This window comes from Cyrtonyx montezumae, unplaced genomic scaffold (assembly GCF_038088225.1).
Source record: "Cyrtonyx montezumae isolate F1298 unplaced genomic scaffold, pur_monq_1.0 scaffold_24, whole genome shotgun sequence".
In the NCBI taxonomy this organism is placed as follows: domain Eukaryota; kingdom Metazoa; phylum Chordata; class Aves; order Galliformes; family Odontophoridae; genus Cyrtonyx; species Cyrtonyx montezumae.
The window spans coordinates 8850121-8872692 of record NW_027071981.1 but is presented as its reverse complement, the minus strand read 5'-3'; the positions used below and the strand labels follow the sequence as shown (position 1 = coordinate 8872692).

The 22572-nt window shown below is 44.6% G+C and overlaps 2 protein-coding genes across 2 annotated transcripts; both read left to right on the top strand.

Annotated features, from left to right (window-relative positions):
- The first annotated feature begins 641 nt into the window (after positions 1 to 641).
- LOC136050499 (ankyrin repeat domain-containing protein 9-like) lies at positions 642 to 1532 on the top strand. The gene has a single exon (XM_065739404.1). The coding sequence runs from the start codon at positions 642 to 644 to the stop codon at positions 1530 to 1532; it is 891 nt and encodes a 296-aa protein (XP_065595476.1).
- Positions 1533 to 13452: 11920 nt separating this feature from the next.
- Positions 13453 to 14343, top strand: LOC136050498 (ankyrin repeat domain-containing protein 9-like). Its single transcript, XM_065739403.1, has one exon. It carries the CDS (start codon positions 13453 to 13455, stop codon positions 14341 to 14343), a length of 891 nt encoding a protein of 296 aa, XP_065595475.1.
- Positions 14344 to 22572: the final 8229 nt, after the last annotated feature.

Here is a 22572-nt window from a genome sequence, read left to right as displayed (position 1 = left end):
TCCATTAACATCAGTGTCTCCTAATTGGCTAGCCATACCATTATTTATAAAACAGGGAGTCTTTGCTAATAGTACAGCTACCAATCCCTTGATTTCACGAGTATATAACCCTCTGTATTACCAACCATAGAGCATTTTATGCTGCAATATATATTTTTACTATTTAACGAGCTTTGTGTGTGAGCAACATGCAAAAAACATCTGAAAATTACTATCACACTTACTGTGATGTATGAGCCGATCTCGTTAGACATGAAATGCAGACAGAAAACTACCTCACCTCTCAAGCTAATTTTAGTCTCTCCCTGCCTTCTCTCTAGCTGCGTATGTATAAAATCACTTGCAGTCTGACAGCGTTCCAGTAGCCCACACCATACAGGGAGCAGGATACACGTACAAACCAGCAGCTTGCATGGCATGGGTTAACTGAGCCTGTGGGATTGTGCTTACCTAAACAAAACCACTGCAGTGAGGGGAAAAAACAATGAACGGGTGGAGATGATCAGCCCATGCATTCAAGCTAGTGCAGTCCGGGCAGCAATGACAGCCTGAAGGTTGCAGCAGCATCGAGATCTGCATTCCAAGTGCACAGATCGTACAGTCTGGAGAGATTTTGCGTGGAGCTCTTTATTTGCTGAGCCATGGCCAGCAACCAGGCCAGCATGCAGGATGATCAAAGCAGGCACTGCAAGTTCTTATCCTACATGTTCTACCAGGCTGTGAGAGATCATAAGCCTGTGTGGATGCTGGAAGACATGAGAACTATGGAGTATTTTTACTGGGAGGAGAATGCCAGCCTAAGAACATACTCACCTTCAGAAGCCCTTCTCTATGCAGTGGTGCATAACCACCTGCCTTACGCCCAGTATCTGCTGTCTCATTTTCCAGAGGAGGCTCTTAAGGTACCCGGAGAACACTTCTGCTATTGCCCATCCTCTGCTCCTCACTTGGCCATGGCAGTCACATATGACAGGAGAGATATCTTGGGGCTGATCATCAAAATTGCGCACAAGCTTCCCAGCTTAAACTCGTACATCAACAGGACTGGTTGCTTTCATCTGGAAGATGGGAAAACACCCCTGCACCTCGCCTGTGAGCTGCTGAGGTCAGAGATAGTCCTCATCCTCCTCGGCAACGGAGCTTCTCCCAGGATAGAGGACAGTAAAGGGCTTACCCCGCTGGACGTCATCCTGGAACAGATGTGGGACTCCAAAGTCAACATGGCAACAAAGAAGCTCTGCCTTGACTACCTCTTGCTCTTCATGCCCAACCCACAGTTTAAGATGCGGAAAGTTCCACGAGATCATCCAGAACACTGGAAAGCTTTGCTAGGGGAAGAGAAATTCAACAGCCTGGTGGGGAACACACCTGCTTCTTTATATCTGCAAGCTATGCAAACTATTCTCCAGACTCTGCCTCCATCTCACTTCCCTAAAAGCATCCAGGAACTACCTATACCTCAGGCACTAAAGCCCTTACCATCCTATGGCAAAAAGCAATCGACAAAAAATGTGGTAAATGTTTTTCCTTGACTTTATTCAGTGGGTCTTGGATTTTTAAAGGCAGTTTAGGGGATGTGGTCACCCACCCCTATGTGTATTTTATTGTGATTTTAATACTTATCTTGCTAGGCTATGCTGGAAAATCCAATATTTTGTGACAAGATGTTAAATGTCGGGGTTTTTATTTCTCATCAATTGCAGGCACGGCACTTTTAAAGGCAAAAGCCTTCCTTGTTTTCTATTACGTTGTGCATGTGAAGAGTTAACTGTAGCTGAGACTGCATTGTTTGCTTTTTTTTAGCTGTCAGCTGGTATCAGTGCATCTGAATTCCCAACATAACTGTATCCTGTGTAATGCACCTGGGTAAAAATGAACAACTTGCACACTAGGATTTTCAAAGGGTGTAACTATGGATCTGCGTTCTACCAGAGCTAGGAAAAATACCACCTTGTACGAACAGGGTTCAGACATCAGGTTTCCTTTCTAACAATGATCCAGCATCATTTATTAATAACCAAAAAGTCTGTGGCTGATATTACAGAGACGTAGAGGCAGCCCTATAGAGTACATGATTTTAACGAGTTACTTAGCATTGGGTCATAGCATGGAGTGTGTATGTTTAGATAAGACCACCAAGTGTGTATTCCTATGGAGAAATTGGGACAGGCAGAAGAAGTAATGGAAAACATCCTATCTCACTCAGGAGTGAGGGGGTTAAAGACAGCTCCAGCCCTTATGCCTCCACAAAGTTGTGCAATGGGGAGAGTACCATTTTCTTTGCTGTCCAGTAAAAAACTGCAAAAAGTAGCAGGGCTAGTGGCAGCCCTATCCTTCATGAGTGACATTATCAGTGACCTGCGTTTTAGGGATGAATGTGTCTCCAAGAGAGATGTAGCTCACTAACTCGATTTAGCAGTGGGTCTCAGAGCCGCCTGTTTCCTCGTTACTCTAACCTGGGGTATGACATTGTGCATTACAAGTTTTCACTTGTTGTCAGAGTGTTTTTGTCACTCAAGTCCAGACAGAGGGCCTGCTTCTGAAAAAGATAAGTAGTTCCCATTGAATTCCCTGGGAACTGAAGGTAGTTTGTATGTTTGCAGTTTTCCTAGAGTAGGCTCTCTGTAGGGCTGGGGATGCCCTGCCCAGCCAGAGCCCTGTCTGTTCCAGGAGCTGCTCTTGCTCTCCTGGCCGTGCTCAGTGTCACCAGTGCAGTGGCAGAATCCCAGCCGGGGAATGTCTCTTATTTTGGACCAGATGTCCTTCTCTCTTTGTAAGTGTAACCCTCTGCTCCAATGAAGCGCTGTAACACATTTCCCCAGATCTGTTCTGAACAGCAGTGAATAAATAACTGATCTCTTTAAAGAAATGTGGTGCAAAATGCCATTTGACCCAAGCCCCAGTTTGAAAGGCTCTGGCTATGGAAGGATGTACACCAGACCTGTGCATTCAAATCTTGCTGCATGGTGAAGATCCCTCCACACATTATCTACTTGTGCCAGGACTGCTTTACCTGAGCTGCACCCTTTTGTATCAGCTCACAGAGCACTTCTGCATGGATTCTCTCTGCTTGGGGCACCACCAGTGTGTGTCAGGGTACTGATGGTGATGCAGGGCAAGGGGAAGATTTCTTGCATGCCTAGACAAGAGCCATCTGGAAGGTACTTTTGGAGACATGGGGACATTCCTCCCAGACACCTCTGTCCAGGTGCTGGGAAGCACTGCTGTGCCCGTGCCTGCTGTGCTGTGCTAGGTGATGATGCAGACTTGCTGGTGAGACAAAGAAAATGCCAGCCCAGCCCTAAGAGTGGTGAGCAGGCCAGAAAAGGGTTAACTCTCCTCCTGCAGTCCCACCTCCCCCATGGTGTCCTACTAGCCCTGTTCTCCTCATCCGAGTCTATTCTGCCTTGTGCAAGGGGGAGGGAGCAAATGGTGGCAGAGAAATTCAGGGTAAATCTTGGACAAGGTTTTTGTAGAGAGGCCGTGGCATGTGCTAGCAGGTGGAGGCTGTCACAGCTTCACAAAGCAAAGCAGAGCCAAAGGCAGATTTGCATAATAAGCAGTGGCTGAGCCCCTTGTGCCTTGGCAGCCCCCAGGAAGGCAGCGCTGGGGGCAGAAGACGAAGCAGGCACTGCTGCCTGAGGCTGCTGAGAGCAACTGTGCAGTGCTCTGCACCCCAGAGTGGGGCTGGGCCTGTCCCCAATAGCGATGCAATACCTCATCTCAGTGGGCGAGAGGCAGAGTAGGCTGGAGATGGATATTATTAGAATTGTAATTAGGCCCCAGGAGCAGATATGCCAGCAAAGGAGTGAAGGTAAATTATCAATCACTGGCTTGGTTGCATGAATGCTGTGTTGCTAATAATTTCAGAAAAGACAGGAGGGAGGGGAAGGTTGTTCATCTTACAAATTGAATGATGCAGGTAGGGATTCTTGGCATTACTGACACTGGCACTTTCTCATAAGGCAGAGGGCTGTGCCTGGGGAGCCAGAGCAAGCCAGTGGGAACAAGAGCATCTAAAATGGTGCAAGGATTATTTATTGGCTGTAATAGCCAGGGATCATCACGAAGGTCAGAGTTCAGGAATTTAGGCACTCTGGTGGCTTTGTAGCACACGTAATGCTTTGTGTGCATGCACAAGTTTACCCCCTCTCCGTTAACCAAGGCAGAGGATAAGAGCGTATCTTTGTCTGCCTAGAAGAAGACTGCTGGCTGTTCATTGGCCAGCATGTAAAAGCTTGGGTATTCTCAGACCAGCATCAGGCAGCTGTCCACACTGGAAAGATCATAGCAGAGCCCTGCCATTTCTGTTTCCCTGACCATTTTAACAGCCTCAGCCAGTCACCTACCTTCTGACCTTGATGTACAGTTCCACTGGGCTAGAATTTAGGGCATTAGTGCTCTGGTGCTTCTGCTACAAAACTTTTTGCATCACCTGTAGTGCCAAGAGCGCAGGATGTGTTGCCCCTCTGCAGGAGGATTTATCTTGCAGTGACCTGCCTGTTAGTTTGATATCCCATTTATCTTCCTACTCAGTACAGTGACATTACATTGGATACAGCCAAATCTACCTCAGCCCCATCTGCATTGATTTTCTTTTTATTTTTTCCAAGCCAGGTTATTAGCAAAAGTAAATTCTGTATCTTTCCCACTGTTCCTGCAACTGATTGTCAGCAGTCTTTAAAAATCCCTATATTTGCATGACAAATACATTAGTGACTTTGTTAATCAAAAAAGGTGCTAGGTGCTACATAGTGATGTTTACATTTTGCATATAAACATAGCGAGTAAGAGTAGCTAAGATCTTCATTTCAGAACTTGGCAAAAAGAGAAAAGGGAGAGGGTGCAGTCTGTGCTCATCTTTGGGTTACAGACTGGCTCTGCAGGTTAGAATTTTTAATTTCAGTCTTGAGAAGTAGCCCTGTAGAGATCTGACGTGTATATGTGTTTTCCTTCAGTATGATTGAGAGTCATTTCAGTGAGCTCTGTGGGTGACTTTGGGTGTGTGCGTGTGTCACGCATGTGTGTCTGTGTCTGCCCTCTTCTGGTAAAACTCATAACTAACAATACTTAAGACATCGTGTACTCAACAGTGACCAATGCCTTAAGAAAGCAGCCTTTCAATGAAATAAGTTTGTGCCCCAAGCTTTGTGCTGCTGTCAGGTAAGGATATTTCTTCTCTGGCAAAGAGGCAGCAGCTGTGCTTTTGAAACAGGCGTTTATCCCTAAGCACCAAGCACAAGGGCTTCTGCATTCCAGCAGTCATCCAGCGAAGGATTTGTGACAGTGGACACATTTTATTTCATTAAAATAAAGTATATTAAATGTGTATCTCCATCTTTTCTTTGGTCTGACAGCAAAATTTGGCCACCTATGACTTCTTAATCCTGTGCTTCTGTCTGTTTCTGCAGCACCATTAGGAGGGAGGACAGGCCAGAATCTGACCTCAGTTTCATCTCTTTACACCCGAAGTAACACTTTTTAAGTCAATTGCACCACTGCTGACGTTTGCCGGTATAAAATAAAACAGAATCTGTGCACGCATTCTTCAAGACTCCATTTACTCTGACTTCTGCTTATAAATAAAAGTGATACTTAATCCTCGAAAACATTTTTTACATTTTTCACACTTCGAATGTATACAGATATAGACATTCTCTAATAGTGACGGGCACTTTCCTGCTCCTTGCTCCCTTGGCTTCCTTTGGCTTTAGCGTGACAGGGACTGACGCTGTTGTTTACTGAATACGACTGAATGTTCCATGCCCAAGTACAAATGAGTGTTCATTATATGATACAACTTTCTTCCAAAGCCATACTTTTGTAATTTTGGTTTCTCTTTTTTAGGGAAAAAATCTTCCATGTAATTGTACATACATTACTCATTGCATGATTAAAGAGAAACAGATCGCAATGTGTGCTGGGAATAATATATATATATATACACACATATATATATGCCCCAATATAATGGCTTTGAAAATTATTAAATTTGACTGTACTACCATAATAAACTTGCAGGATAATCTTGATGTGTCTTTTATTAGACAGTTGGTCAAAAGTACTGCCAGCTGCTTTTGCTTTGGTCCATTCTGGTGTTTGATGACTCCAAAGTGACTGCTGAGCTATGTCCTCCAAATTGTGATCAGAAGAACATAATATTTTCCAGGCTTGCAATATCTAGCTGTGCTGACAGAGGATGGCCCAAGTGATGAAGTGAACCTACGTTCCACAGACCTGCTGCTGCAAGGCGGAGCTGAATCAGAAGAGGCTCCCTAGGGGTGAATGGTAATTGCTCTTGTAGATTTTCATTCTTTAGGCTTGAACTCAGCTCACATGTTCCCTGACAGCTCTGCTGAGGCTGACCACCAGGACATTAGTGAGTGGCTCTGGCAGCTGATGGACAGATGAACTGATAGATCCATCTAAGCCAGATTCATCTAGCTACCAGTCTTTTTACAACTGCACTTAGTTGCAGCCCACACAGCAGCAAGCAGTAAGACAGGTATTTTAAAAGAGAGAAATATAAAGTATATATTCTCTTGTGCTGGGGAAGCGTTTTCAGAATCACACAATGCAATGACTGTAGTCCTGCCCACACCTCAGTTACCTCTCTGGTTGAGTTACCCCAGGCAGAGAAGTCTGATGCATTCCACACAAGCCAGCAGCTGTCTGGCCTTCTGGGAGCACACATTGCATTTTGCTACACCACCACCTCATCATGATGATGAATATACCTCATCATGATGATGAATATACCTCATCATGGTATTTTACCAGTATAGTAGTTCTTTTCACTATAGACTCGAAGACCAGGATTTGAAGAATATAGCAGAGCATACAAAGTCTTGAAATCCTTATTCAAGATAGATCTGTCTCTGGTATTGGGACAAACAAAAGTTGGACAACCTTTCCTACTTTGTATCAAAACTGTCCAGATGAAGAACATTAATCAGGTTTTGTTTAAATTATACTCGACATAATAATTAGGCCCTCTTCATGAAAGAAGTACTTATAGGCTCTCAATCAGTATCGTTATGATGGTCCCGCTGAAGCAACTGCTGTCACAGTAAGATTGAAGGGAAAATCTAGATGAGATTTTAGAGCATCTCCTGATTCTGAAGCTTTCACTGAAGCAGAAAATGAGCAACTATAGGACAAAAATTACTGTTTCACTGCCTGGAATGTGTTAAATGGTGACACTATAAGCAGACTCTTTTCCTGAGTTTACAGGTCTTAGATGCTGTTTTCTGCTGCGATGCATATATTTCCAGACACTAAACTTCCCACCAATATAGCTGATTGCTCAATCAGATCTTTTTTCTAGGTGGTAGAACTGAGCTTCAGTGATAGCTGTTGGCTTTGGCTTATTTCTGTACTGGTAGGCATGGCGCAGAAGCCCTGCATGGTGACAGACTGGGATAAAATTATATTCTGTGCATAAACTGAGATTTGAGGAAAAGAGAAGTGATAGGAAGAGCTTTGCTTAAGTGAAATTTCTGTTTAAAGATGTGTTACGCAAGCACTCAGAAATCCACTTGCTTACTCAGATCTGCTGAACCTCAAGGCAAGGTAAGCAACCCAAACTGGGATCAGGGAGGACAAGGAGATTTTTCCTACTAAAATATCCATCTGTCTTTCACAGTTACCAAATTGTATAAGTAGATTTGTGCATTGTGCTCTTTGGAAAACATGAACTAGTTTTTAAAACGTCTCACACATCTTTTCACTTAACATCAATGAAAACATAAGGTACAAACCTAGACCTACACACAGCCCTTTTTAGACCCCTCTTATGAGTATTTAGCTTTAGAAAGCCCCATCCACCGTGGCATGAGCCACTGCCTCCATTGCTCCATTAACCCCAGAGGCAAAATCCTCTCTTTCCCTGCTTACCGGCTGCCAAAGCTGCAGTGTGGCCAGTAAAATCACTGTCATCCTTACATCTGCGCAAATGCTACCGATGATTATGACTTATTTGTTTGTTTGTTTCTTTGTTTGTGCATGCATGTATGTATACATGTATGTATGCATGCATGTATACATTTTCGCGCCATGCAAAATCAAAGCAGAGACGGCGCAAAATGGCGTCGGAGCGGCCACAAGATGGCGTCGCGAGCCCGGCCCTTCTCTCAGCGGCCCCCGGGACTCGGAGGTGGTGCCACGTTTGGACGCTGTATCCGAAGCAAATGCCAATGAGCAAATCTAAAAGTTGCAGAGTTAGTCGTTTTTTCCACTCCTCTCCCCATCTGAAATGGTTGGTTTGTGCTTTACATGTGATTGTAACACTGCTGGCTCTGTACTTCCATACTACACTTGCTCAGGGGTGGGGTCCTCAGCCGGGCAGGGCTCTTATTTGACCCATAGGGTATTATAACGAAAGGAGTTCAGCTAAGGATGCACGGATACGGGTTGCCCATTTCCTAGAATCATAGTGGTTTGGGTTGGAAGGGACCCAAAGACCTCCCAGCCATGTGCAGGGCTGACCCCAGCAGCTCAGGCTGCCCAGGGCCCATCCAACGTGGCCTTGGGCACCTCCAGGGATGGGGCACCTGCAGCTCTGGGCAGCAGTGCCAGGTCCTCACTACCCTCTGAGTAAAGGATTTCTTCCTAACATCTAACCTAAATCTCCCCTCTTTTAGTTTAAAGCGATTCCCCCTTGTCCTATCAGTATCAGACTGTGTAAAAAGTCAAGCTCCCTCCTGTTTGTAAGCTGTCCTCAAATACTGGTGGTCTCCCTGGAGTCTTCTCTTCTCTGGCCTAAACATACCCAGCTTTCTCAGCATACCTCCAGAGGAGAGGTGCTCCAGTCTGCTGAGCATCTTCATGGTCCCCTCTGGACCTGCTCCAGCAGTTCCACATCTTTCTTGGGCTGGCAGCCCCAGGCCAGGACACAGTACTCCATCTGGAGCCTTATGAAGGCAGAGTAGAGGGGGACAATCACCTCTCCCTGCTGAGACAATCTCCTCTTTGGTTGCAGCCCAGGATACCATTGGCTTTCAGTGCTGCAAGTGAACACTGCTGGCTTATGTTCAGCTTTTTGTCATCAGAACCCCCTAGTCCTTCTCGGCAGGGCCGCTCTCAATGAGTTCTTCTCCTATTCCATATACATATCTGGAGTTGCCCTGGCTCAGGTGCAGTACTTTGCAGTTGGCCTTGTTGAACCTCATTTCTTCCTCTCTGAACAGAAGGCTGGTGGGACACTGGCAGGATATGAAGAAAAACATTTCCACTCTGGCAGAAGCTTTGTAGAAGGACAGGGAGGTTACCTGTGTGCATGCTTAACTGTTGTTGAAAGAAAAAGTACTGCTGAGGAGGCTGATACCCATCAGGAACAAGGAAAGGTATTGTCAAAGATGTATTTATTTGTGTTTCTGGCACATTTGATTCAATCTCAAATGGTTCCCTAGACAGTGGGAGCAAGCTGTATTGCTGACAGCTAACAAAAATCAGTATAGCTTTCTGGAGCTGTAGCCCTCTGGTCTGAGGGTCTAACTCTTTATTTCCACTTCTGTCTGCCTCCAACCTAATCAGAAAACCTTCCAAACCAATAACAACAACAACAGCAAAAATCAGCTTTATATGCAAAGCCTAGAATAAAACATCTGTATACATCTCAGAAGACTTCACAACAGCCTGTTTTATTAGTATCTCTAAAATAACTTTTCTTTCCTGACTAATTCAGCCAGAAGCGCTCAGATAATCCTCATAGGACTGTTATGTGTATTTCCAATTAAGCAATTTATAAGCACTGGCTGCAAAGAGCTTTTTGTTCTTAAGAAAATTATTTCTTCATCAATGTCATAAACGCTCAGAGTCCAATCTGAGTTTTTAGAATATTTTATTATAATCAAAAGGTGAAAAGCAATAAGCAAGCAGCGCTGGGTGTGCCGGGGAGTCTCGCTCCACCAACGACACACCGCAAAGAAAGAAAGAATACCTATTTAAAAGTATAGTTCATACATATTCATCACATTCCAAACTCTGATTTATAGAGAGGATTACACTTAAGGGTTGATTTTGATGTAAATCTTCAAACCTTGAAGGGGAAGAGCCCCTCACTGGTATTTTGTTAGGAGGGGTAGCGATAAGCTTAACACAGCTGGTCCAACAGATAAATCAGTAAGGGAGTAGCACCTTTGGCGCCATGTGGTCCTTTTCCAGGGATTAGCTTCCCCAAGCTAAGTACCCCGAAAAAGGGCCACTGGCCCCATCTCTTGGTGCATTCCAGGCTAATCTTCCAAGGTCTGTGTTAGTTTCACCCCTTGGTGTGAGGAATACGCTTTTTGTTACACAAGACTGGTGTTTGTAATGTAGATAAAGTTCTATCCTTCCATGTCTCACAAGGACATTTTACTCCTTTAAGTAACTTTGTATACCAATTGGAATTAATGCCAGTCTGAAAGTATTGGGTCAGCAGCTTTGACTTTTTATCTTTGACACGAATCACCTTTACATGTTTCACATCAAGAACAAAACAAGTCTTTTTTTACTCCTGCTGTATCTGAAAGCCCTTGTGCCCCCTTCACATATGGTTTAAGTACTGAGTTATGTAGAAGGAGATTAATCATCTTGTATCCCAACAAGCAGGCAAGACATGGCAGCTGGGTCAGCCTCACAGGGAATAGGCTTTTCTGTGTTTGTTTTCAGAGAGAAGTCAGGCAGACAGACACTTACTTTCAAGCTACTGCCTTTGCCAGAGGCAACCCACACAGTCTGGTCTGCAAATGGGGCCCTCAGTTCCCTTTAGAAGGGAGCCACCCACTACGATCACCTTCCTTTCTTTCTCAGTAGCAGCAGTCTCAATGCACGGAGGTGACTGCCTTGCCATTGGTGACCTCCTGCGGGAATCTTCCTGCACTTCACCCCTTATCACCTCTTCAACTTCCAATGCTGCAAATCTATTGCTTAGGGGTATCTGGGGACACTGGGGAGGCAGAGGGGGAGATTGCCCACGGTACCGAGCAGGGTACCGAGCAGGGACTCTCTGCCAGCCCTCCCTATCCCTCAGATATCCCCCTTCTGCCCTACGGGGACAGGTCAGGGAGTCCACCACCAACTGCGGGGGATCTCCCTGGTGCCTTTCTCTCTGGCACTCTAGGGAGTTACTCCACCAGTCAATCTCCCGCTCACAGTCCCTGATGGCCCTCAGTCTCTCAACCGCCTCTTTCAATTCAACCACCATGTTAAGCAGATCTTCCACCTGCTCACACCTTGCACAGGAGAACTGCTTAGCACCCTCATCTAGTAGTAGCAGGCTCTGGCACTCCTTGCAACCAGAGACCTGTGTAGCCACACTTCTAGGCAGACCTTCTGTCTGGGTCGCCACAGCCTTCTTAAGGCAAGCCCTCTGTCTTGTAGAGACCGTGGCACAAAAAAAATAAAAGCAAAGAAACGAAAAAATTGGAAGTAAATAAATAAATAATAGTTTATAATAATATATAGATAGATATGAATTGTAATGCGATACTTCGCTGCCCTCCCTGAGCCCTTCAGGGATATACCCCTTCAGCCCTATTCAGCGGAGGGGTGAGGGCGAGGACGCTGAAACCGTGGCAACGCCTATGCCTCGTTAGCGCCTCGTTAACCTCTCGCGAGAACAGCCGTTGGGACTCGCTGCTCTCACTCGGTTCCGGAGAGACTGGAACCTCCGGAGAACCGACGCTGTACTTCAATCAGCCGCTGCAGCTCCAGCTGTGCCGACTTCAGTGCAGTTGATTATGAGTACTAATAATGATTTTTCGGGATCAAGTGCTTAGATTTTGGATATAGAAGCAGTAAGATATTATCTTTATGTGTCAGGTATGTTTCTCTTCTGGCCAGAAACAACATTTTGAGCTTAACACTATAAGAAGGTTCCCTAATAACTCAGAAGCACATTGTACTTCTCACAGAGTCACAATATAAAATCACTTTATGAGCCGAAATTGCCATCAAAACATGAAAAACGCATCTCCTCGTGAGAGAGCTAGAGAGTCTTTTGGTCTCAGCTAGAATGGCAAATGGTGTTCTGGGTAAAATCAGCTTTTTTTTTCTTTTTGACTTACCCTTCAAAATTTTTTCTTCTCCCTTGCACTTCCTTCCCTTATTCAAAACTGATTCTGCTCACCTTCCGCACTGCAGTTTGGCCAAGAAGGAAACCACAAAAAATATCTTAAGAGATGGGTGCATTATTTTTAACCACAGATCAAAATTCTAAGAATAAAACTTACAAACTCCTAATCTTCTTCTTCCTCAGTAAACCCTTCCAAGTTCATGTCTTCCATTTCTAATGGACCTATAACGTCTTACAGATATTATACTGTAAGAAAACTTAGAAGAGATGCACTGCCATCAAACATGTCATCGGCACCAGCTTTCCTAAACTACTGCAAAAATTAGGAGGTGTTTTGTTCATTTCTTTTCTATGCATTTAATTTTGGTCAGGTCCTTTTACCTCATCCTATAGTTAGCACCCCTCAAGCCTGTGGGCCTTGGTCATCTTACCAGGGCACCTCACAAGTCAGTTTGCTTAAGTCCATTTCCCCCTGTTATAACTCACTCTGACCCCAGACCTGGAACATTACATATGAGAGATACTTAGATCAAAGCTCTCCATCTGCCATTGTGGTTTGGCCATTAACCTTTTGTCTATGTACCTGCTGTGCAAAACAGAGGCACTTCAGACATTTCTTTGCTAAACAAAGGCAGGCATTTAAATTGAGCAATATGCTTTATGACTCCAGGCATGGTTACTCCACATCCTGTTTGACTCTTTTCTCTGCAGAGATTAATGTTGGGATCTTAAATATCACTAATGCCTTACAGACAATCCATTAACATCAGTGTCTCCTAATTGGCTAGCCATACCATTATTTATAAAACAGGGAGTCTTTGCTAATAGTACAGCTACCAATCCCTTGATTTCACGAGTATATAACCCTCTGTATTACCAACCATAGAGCATTTTATGCTGCAATATATATTTTTACTATTTAACGAGCTTTGTGTGTGAGCAACATGCAAAAAACATCTGAAAATTACTATCACACTTACTGTGATGTATGAGCCGATCTCGTTAGACATGAAATGCAGACAGAAAACTACCTCACCTCTCAAGCTAATTTTAGTCTCTCCCTGCCTTCTCTCTAGCTGCGTATGTATAAAATCACTTGCAGTCTGACAGCGTTCCAGTAGCCCACACCATACAGGGAGCAGGATACACGTACAAACCAGCAGCTTGCATGGCATGGGTTAACTGAGCCTGTGGGATTGTGCTTACCTAAACAAAACCACTGCAGTGAGGGGAAAAAACAATGAACGGGTGGAGATGATCAGCCCATGCATTCAAGCTAGTGCAGTCCGGGCAGCAATGACAGCCTGAAGGTTGCAGCAGCATCGAGATCTGCATTCCAAGTGCACAGATCGTACAGTCTGGAGAGATTTTGCGTGGAGCTCTTTATTTGCTGAGCCATGGCCAGCAACCAGGCCAGCATGCAGGATGATCAAAGCAGGCACTGCAAGTTCTTATCCTACATGTTCTACCAGGCTGTGAGAGATCATAAGCCTGTGTGGATGCTGGAAGACATGAGAACTATGGAGTATTTTTACTGGGAGGAGAATGCCAGCCTAAGAACATACTCACCTTCAGAAGCCCTTCTCTATGCAGTGGTGCATAACCACCTGCCTTACGCCCAGTATCTGCTGTCTCATTTTCCAGAGGAGGCTCTTAAGGTACCCGGAGAACACTTCTGCTATTGCCCATCCTCTGCTCCTCACTTGGCCATGGCAGTCACATATGACAGGAGAGATATCTTGGGGCTGATCATCAAAATTGCGCACAAGCTTCCCAGCTTAAACTCGTACATCAACAGGACTGGTTGCTTTCATCTGGAAGATGGGAAAACACCCCTGCACCTCGCCTGTGAGCTGCTGAGGTCAGAGATAGTCCTCATCCTCCTCGGCAACGGAGCTTCTCCCAGGATAGAGGACAGTAAAGGGCTTACCCCGCTGGACGTCATCCTGGAACAGATGTGGGACTCCAAAGTCAACATGGCAACAAAGAAGCTCTGCCTTGACTACCTCTTGCTCTTCATGCCCAACCCACAGTTTAAGATGCGGAAAGTTCCACGAGATCATCCAGAACACTGGAAAGCTTTGCTAGGGGAAGAGAAATTCAACAGCCTGGTGGGGAACACACCTGCTTCTTTATATCTGCAAGCTATGCAAACTATTCTCCAGACTCTGCCTCCATCTCACTTCCCTAAAAGCATCCAGGAACTACCTATACCTCAGGCACTAAAGCCCTTACCATCCTATGGCAAAAAGCAATCGACAAAAAATGTGGTAAATGTTTTTCCTTGACTTTATTCAGTGGGTCTTGGATTTTTAAAGGCAGTTTAGGGGATGTGGTCACCCACCCCTATGTGTATTTTATTGTGATTTTAATACTTATCTTGCTAGGCTATGCTGGAAAATCCAATATTTTGTGACAAGATGTTAAATGTCGGGGTTTTTATTTCTCATCAATTGCAGGCACGGCACTTTTAAAGGCAAAAGCCTTCCTTGTTTTCTATTATGTTGTGCATGTGAAGAGTTAACTGTAGCTGAGACTGCATTGTTTGCTTTTTTTTAGCTGTCAGCTGGTATCAATGCATCTGAATTCCCAACATAACTGTATCCTGTGTAATGCACCTGGGTAAAAATGAACAACTTGCACACTAGGATTTTCAAAGGGTGTAACTATGGATCTGCGTTCTACCAGAGCTAGGAAAAATACCACCTTGTACAAACAGGGTTCAGACATCAGGTTTCCTTTCTAACAATGATCCAGCATCATTTATTAATAACCAAAAAGTCTGTGGCTGATATTACAGAGACGTAGAGGCAGCCCTATAGAGTACATGATTTTAACGAGTTACTTAGCATTGGGTCATAGCATGGAGTGTGTATGTTTAGATAAGACCACCAAGTGTGTATTCCTATGGAGAAATTGGGACAGGCAGAAGAAGTAATGGAAAACATCCTATCTCACTCAGGAGTGAGGGGGTTAAAGACAGCTCCAGCCCTTATGCCTCCACAAAGTTGTGCAATGGGGAGAGTACCATTTTCTTTGCTGTCCAGTAAAAAACTGCAAAAAGTAGCAGGGCTAGTGGCAGCCCTATCCTTCATGAGTGACGTTATCAGTGACCTGCGTTTTAGGGATGAATGTGTCTCCAAGAGAGATGTAGCTCACTAACTCGATTTAGCAGTGGGTCTCAGAGCCGCCTGTTTCCTCGTTACTCTAACCTGGGGTATGACATTGTGCATTACAAGTTTTCACTTGTTGTCAGAGTGTTTTTGTCACTCAAGTCCAGACAGAGGGCCTGCTTCTGAAAAAGATAAGTAGTTCCCATTGAATTCCCTGGGAACTGAAGGTAGTTTGTATGTTTGCAGTTTTCCTAGAGTAGGCTCTCTGTAGGGCTGGGGATGCCCTGCCCAGCCAGAGCCCTGTCTGTTCCAGGAGCTGCTCTTGCTCTCCTGGCCGTGCTCAGTGTCACCAGTGCAGTGGCAGAATCCCAGCCGGGGAATGTCTCTTATTTTGGACCAGATGTCCTTCTCTCTTTGTAAGTGTAACCCTCTGCTCCAATGAAGCGCTGTAACACATTTCCCCAGATCTGTTCTGAACAGCAGTGAATAAATAACTGATCTCTTTAAAGAAATGTGGTGCAAAATGCCATTTGACCCAAGCCCCAGTTTGAAAGGCTCTGGCTATGGAAGGATGTACACCAGACCTGTGCATTCAAATCTTGCTGCATGGTGAAGATCCCTCCACACATTATCTACTTGTGCCAGGACTGCTTTACCTGAGCTGCACCCTTTTGTATCAGCTCACAGAGCACTTCTGCATGGATTCTCTCTGCTTGGGGCACCACCAGTGTGTGTCAGGGTACTGATGGTGATGCAGGGCAAGGGGAAGATTTCTTGCATGCCTAGACAAGAGCCATCTGGAAGGTACTTTTGGAGACATGGGGACATTCCTCCCAGACACCTCTGTCCAGGTGCTGGGAAGCACTGCTGTGCCCGTGCCTGCTGTGCTGTGCTAGGTGATGATGCAGACTTGCTGGTGAGACAAAGAAAATGCCAGCCCAGCCCTAAGAGTGGTGAGCAGGCCAGAAAAGGGTTAACTCTCCTCCTGCAGTCCCACCTCCCCCATGGTGTCCTACTAGCCCTGTTCTCCTCATCCGAGTCTATTCTGCCTTGTGCAAGGGGGAGGGAGCAAATGGTGGCAGAGAAATTCAGGGTAAATCTTGGACAAGGTTTTTGTAGAGAGGCCGTGGCATGTGCTAGCAGGTGGAGGCTGTCACAGCTTCACAAAGCAAAGCAGAGCCAAAGGCAGATTTGCATAATAAGCAGTGGCTGAGCCCCTTGTGCCTTGGCAGCCCCCAGGAAGGCAGTGCTGGGGGCAGAAGACGAAGCAGGCACTGCTGCCTGAGGCTGCTGAGAGCAACTGTGCAGTGCTCTGCACCCCAGAGTGGGGCTGGGCCTGTCCCCAATAGCGATGCAATACCTCATCTCAGTGGGCGAGAGGCAGAGTAGGCTGGAGATGGATATTATTAGAATTGTAATTAGGCCCCAGGAGCAGATATGCCAGCAAAGGAGTGAAGGTAAATTATCAATCACTGGCTTGGTTGCATGAATGCTGTGTTGCTAATAATTTCAGAAAAGACAGGAGGGAGGGGAAGGTTGTTCATCTTACAAATTGAATGATGCAGGTAGGGATTCTTGGCATTACTGACACTGGCACTTTCTCATAAGGCAGAGGGCTGTGCCTGGGGAGCCAGAGCAAGCCAGTGGGAACAAGAGCATCTAAAATGGTGCAAGGATTATTTATTGGCTGTAATAGCCAGGGATCATCACGAAGGTCAGAGTTCAGGAATTTAGGCACTCTGGTGGCTTTGTAGCACACGTAATGCTTTGTGTGCATGCACAAGTTTACCCCCTCTCCGTTAACCAAGGCAGAGGATAAGAGCGTATCTTTGTCTGCCTAGAAGAAGACTGCTGGCTGTTCATTGGCCAGCATGTAAAAGCTTGGGTATTCTCAGACCAGCATCAGGCAGCTGTCCACACTGGAAAGATCATAGCAGAGCCCTGCCATTTCTGTTTCCCTGACCATTTTAACAGCCTCAGCCAGTCACCTACCTTCTGACCTTGATGTACAGTTCCACTGGGCTAGAATTTAGGGCATTAGTGCTCTGGTGCTTCTGCTACAAAACTTTTTGCATCACCTGTAGTGCCAAGAGCGCAGGATGTGTTGCCCCTCTGCAGGAGGATTTATCTTGCAGTGACCTGCCTGTTAGTTTGATATCCCATTTATCTTCCTACTCAGTACAGTGACATTACATTGGATACAGCCAAATCTACCTCAGCCCCATCTGCATTGATTTTCTTTTTATTTTTTCCAAGCCAGGTTATTAGCAAAAGTAAATTCTGTATCTTTCCCACTGTTCCTGCAACTGATTGTCAGCAGTCTTTAAAAATCCCTATATTTGCATGACAAATACATTAGTGACTTTGTTAATCAAAAAAGGTGCTAGGTGCTACATAGTGATGTTTACATTTTGCATATAAACATAGCGAGTAAGAGTAGCTAAGATCTTCATTTCAGAACTTGGCAAAAAGAGAAAAGGGAGAGGGTGCAGTCTGTGCTCATCTTTGGGTTACAGACTGGCTCTGCAGGTTAGAATTTTTAATTTCAGTCTTGAGAAGTAGCCCTGTAGAGATCTGACGTGTATATGTGTTTTCCTTCAGTATGATTGAGAGTCATTTCAGTGAGCTCTGTGGGTGACTTTGGGTGTGTGCGTGTGTCACGCATGTGTGTCTGTGTCTGCCCTCTTCTGGTAAAACTCATAACTAACAATACTTAAGACATCGTGTACTCAACAGTGACCAATGCCTTAAGAAAGCAGCCTTTCAATGAAATAAGTTTGTGCCCCAAGCTTTGTGCTGCTGTCAGGTAAGGATATTTCTTCTCTGGCAAAGAGGCAGCAGCTGTGCTTTTGAAACAGGCGTTTATCCCTAAGCACCAAGCACAAGGGCTTCTGCATTCCAGCAGTCATCCAGCGAAGGATTTGTGACAGTGGACACATTTTATTTCATTAAAATAAAGTATATTAAATGTGTATCTCCATCTTTTCTTTGGTCTGACAGCAAAATTTGGCCACCTATGACTTCTTAATCCTGTGCTTCTGTCTGTTTCTGCAGCACCATTAGGAGGGAGGACAGGCCAGAATCTGACCTCAGTTTCATCTCTTTACACCCGAAGTAACACTTTTTAAGTCAATTGCACCACTGCTGACGTTTGCCGGTATAAAATAAAACAGAATCTGTGCACGCATTCTTCAAGACTCCATTTACTCTGACTTCTGCTTATAAATAAAAGTGATACTTAATCCTCTAAAACATTTTTTACATTTTTCACACTTCGAATGTATACAGATATAGACATTCTCTAATAGTGACGGGCACTTTCCTGCTCCTTGCTCCCTTGGCTTCCTTTGGCTTTAGCGTGACAGGGACTGACGCTGTTGTTTACTGAATACGACTGAATGTTCCATGCCCAAGTACAAATGAGTGTTCATTATATGATACAACTTTCTTACAAAGCCATACTTTTGTAATTTTGGTTTCTCTTTTTTAGGGAAAAAATCTTCCATGTAATTGTACATACATTACTCACTGCATGATTAAAGAGAAACAGATCGCAATGTGTGCTGGGAATAATATATATATATATACACACATATATATATGCCCCAATATAATGGCTTTGAAAATTATTAAATTTGACTGTACTACCATAATAAACTTGCAGGATAATCTTGATGTGTCTTTTATTAGACAGTTGGTCAAAAGTACTGCCAGCTGCTTTTGCTTTGGTCCATTCTGGTGTTTGATGACTCCAAAGTGACTGCTGAGCTATGTCCTCCAAATTGTGATCAGAAGAACATAATATTTTCCAGGCTTGCAATATCTAGCTGTGCTGACAGAGGATGGCCCAAGTGATGAAGTGAACCTACGTTCCACAGAGCTGCTGCTGCAAGGCGGAGCTGAATCAGAAGAGGCTCCCTAGGGGTGAATGGTAATTGCTCTTGTAGATTTTCATTCTTTAGGCTTGAACTCAGCTCACATGTTCCCTGACAGCTCTGCTGAGGCTGACCACCAGGACATTAGTGAGTGGCTCTGGCAGCTGATGGACAGATGAACTGATAGATCCATCTAAGCCAGATTCATCTAGCTACCAGTCTTTTTACAACTGCACTTAGTTGCAGCCCACACAGCAGCAAGCAGTAAGACAGGTATTTTAAAAGAGAGAAATATAAAGTATATATTCTCTTGTGCTGGGGAAGCGTTTTCAGAATCACACAATGCAATGACTGTAGTCCTGCCCACACCTCAGTTACCTCTCTGGTTGAGTTACCCCAGGCAGAGAAGTCTGATGCATTCCACACAAGCCAGCAGCTGTCTGGCCTTCTGGGAGCACACATTGCATTTTGCTACACCACCACACTCAGGGAATGATAGGGACAACTGCATGCAGCCTCCAAGCGATCCAGCTCCCAAGACAGCCACAGCTGTCTCTAGCACTTGGGAAGCTGCACAAAGAAGCCAAGTTTCTCTTGGGGTGACTCCAAAAGGCCGCTTGCATTGTAAAATCAATGGTAAATTTCCAGACTAAGTTCCAGTTCCAGCCCTCATAAAGTATGTTCATATTCCTCTCTAGAGAAGTTTATTGCCAGTGGGAAAGCTGTTGCTGAATCTCATGAATACATACAGAGAGAAGGTTACTATGTTCCATGCATTGGCTGCACCCATCCGCGTGATCAGATGGGCAGATCACCACGCAGAGCTGTGAGAAGATAGCATGATAATCCTGGAGTTGTCAGACTGACAAAAGAAAATTTAGGAGGAAAAAAAAAAGAAAAAAAGAAAGAAAAGGAGTGGGAGAGGCAGTACAGCAAGATTCCCTCTGGGAAGCATCTCCTATAGTTAGTGGAGGATCCCAAACTTCAATCAAAATACTTTTTAAAGAATAGAATAATTTTGATATTTTAATATTTTTCTTTCTGTTCTCTCCTTTCTCCAGCTTTGGTCTTACATTAGACAGTACAAGTTTCAGCACTTATCTCTACAAGACCCCACTGCTGGCTCTTCACGCAGTCCACTGAGTCCCACCCTCTGCCATAACCAGCTTTCACACCATGAAATAATTCATCCGATCCTGTGACTGTCTCATTACTTATCAGCCATGGGTGCTGAACATTGTCAAAAGCTTTCTGAAAATCCACACACATTATGTTCACTGTATCTCTTCTTTATCCTCTACCCTTTTAAGTTAGCTATGACACTTAGAAACAATTCAATTTTTATGGAAGTTCATTCCACAGTAAAAAATGTTCTGATAGAGTAAGAGAGAATTAGAAAGCATTATGCATGGGGAGATTTCTATAGTTTCTGCAAAGGCTGCTTCCAGAACTATCTCCCCAAGAGAAGAAGGGCCACTCTGGATAGAATGGAAGCTGATGGAGCAGAATATACCTCACCATGGTATTTTACCAGTATAGTAGTTCTTTCCACTAAAAACTCGAAGACCAGGATTTGAAGAATATAGCAGAGCATACAAAGTCTTGAAATCCTTATTCAAGATAGATCTATCTCTGGTATTGGGACAAACAAAAGTTGGACAACCTTTCCTACTTTGTATCAAAACTGTCCAGATGAAGAACATTAATCAGGTTTTGTTTAAATTATACTCGACATAATAATTAGGCCCTCTTCATGAAAGAAGTACTTATAGGCTCTCAATCAGTATCGTTATGATGGTCCCGCTGAAGCAACTGCTGTCACAGTAAGATTGAAGGGAAAATCTAGATGAGATTTTAGAGCATCTCCTGATTCTGAAGCTTTCACTGAAGCAGAAAATGAGCAACTATAGGACAAAAATTACTGTTTCACTGCCTGGAATGTGTTAAATGGTGACACTATAAGCAGACTCTTTTCCTGAGTTTACAGGTCTTAGATGCTGTTTTCTGCTGCGATGCATATATTTCCAGACACTAAACTTCCCACCAATATAGCTGATTGCTCAATCAGATCTTTTTTCTAGGTGGTAGAACTGAGCTTCAGTGATAGCTGTTGGCTTTGGCTTATTTCTGTACTGGTAGGCATGGCGCAGAAGCCCTGCATGGTGACAGACTGGGATAAAATTATATTCTGTGCATAAACTGAGATTTGAGGAAAAGAGAAGTGATAGGAAGAGCTTTGCTTAAGTGAAATTTCTGTTTAAAGATGTGTTACGCAAGCACTCAGAAATCCACTTGCTTACTCAGATCTGCTGAACCTCAAGGCAAGGTAAGCAACCCAAACTGGGATCAGGGAGGACAAGGAGATTTTTCCTACTAAATTATCCATCTGTCTTTCACAGCTACCAAATTGTATAAGTAGATTTGTGCATTGTGCTCTTTGGAAAACATGAACTAGTTTTTAAAACGTCTCACACATCTTTTCACTTAACATCAATGAAAACATAAGGTACAAACCTAGACCTACACACAGCCCTTTTTAGACCCCTCTTATGAGTATTTAGCTTTAGAAAGCCCCATCCACCGTGGCATGAGCCACTGCCTCCATTGCTCCATTAACCCCAGATGCAAAATCCTCTCTTTCCCTGCTTACCGGCTGCCAAAGCTGCAGTGTGGTCAGTAAAATCACTGTCATCCTTACATCTGCGCAAATGCTACCGATGATTATGACTTATTTGTTTGTTTGTTTGTTTGTTTGTGCATGCATGTATGTATACATGTATGTATGCACGCATGTATACATTTTCGCGCCATGCAAAATCAAAGCAGAGACGGCGCAAAATGGCGTCGGAGCGGCCACAAGATGGCGTCGCGAGCCCGGCCCTTCTCTCAGCGGCCCCCGGGACTCGGAGGTGGTGCCACGTTTGGACGCTGTATCCGAAGCAAATGCCAATGAGCAAATCTAAAAGTTGCAGAGTTAGTCGTTTTTTCCACTCCTCTCCCCATCTGAAATGGTTGGTTTGTGCTTTACATGTGATTGTAACACTGCTGGCTCTGTACTTCCATACTACACTTGCTCAGGGGTGGGGTCCTCAGCCGGGCAGGGCTCTTATTTGACCCATAGGGTATTATAACGAAAGGAGTTCAGCTAAGGATGCACGGATACGGGTTGCCCATTTCCTAGAATCATAGTGGTTTGGGTTGGAAGGGACCCAAAGACCTCCCAGCCATGTGCAGGGCTGACCCCAGCAGCTCAGGCTGCCCAGGGCCCATCCAACGTGGCCTTGGGCACCTCCAGGGATGGGGCACCTGCAGCTCTGGGCAGCAGTGCCAGGTCCTCACTACCCTCTGAGTAAAGGATTTCTTCCTAACATCTAACCTAAATCTCCCCTCTTTTAGTTTAAAGCGATTCCCCCTTGTCCTATCAGTATCAGACTGTGTAAAAAGTCAAGCTCCCTCCTGTTTGTAAGCTGTCCTCAAATACTGGTGGTCTCCCTGGAGTCTTCTCTTCTCTGGCCTAAACATACCCAGC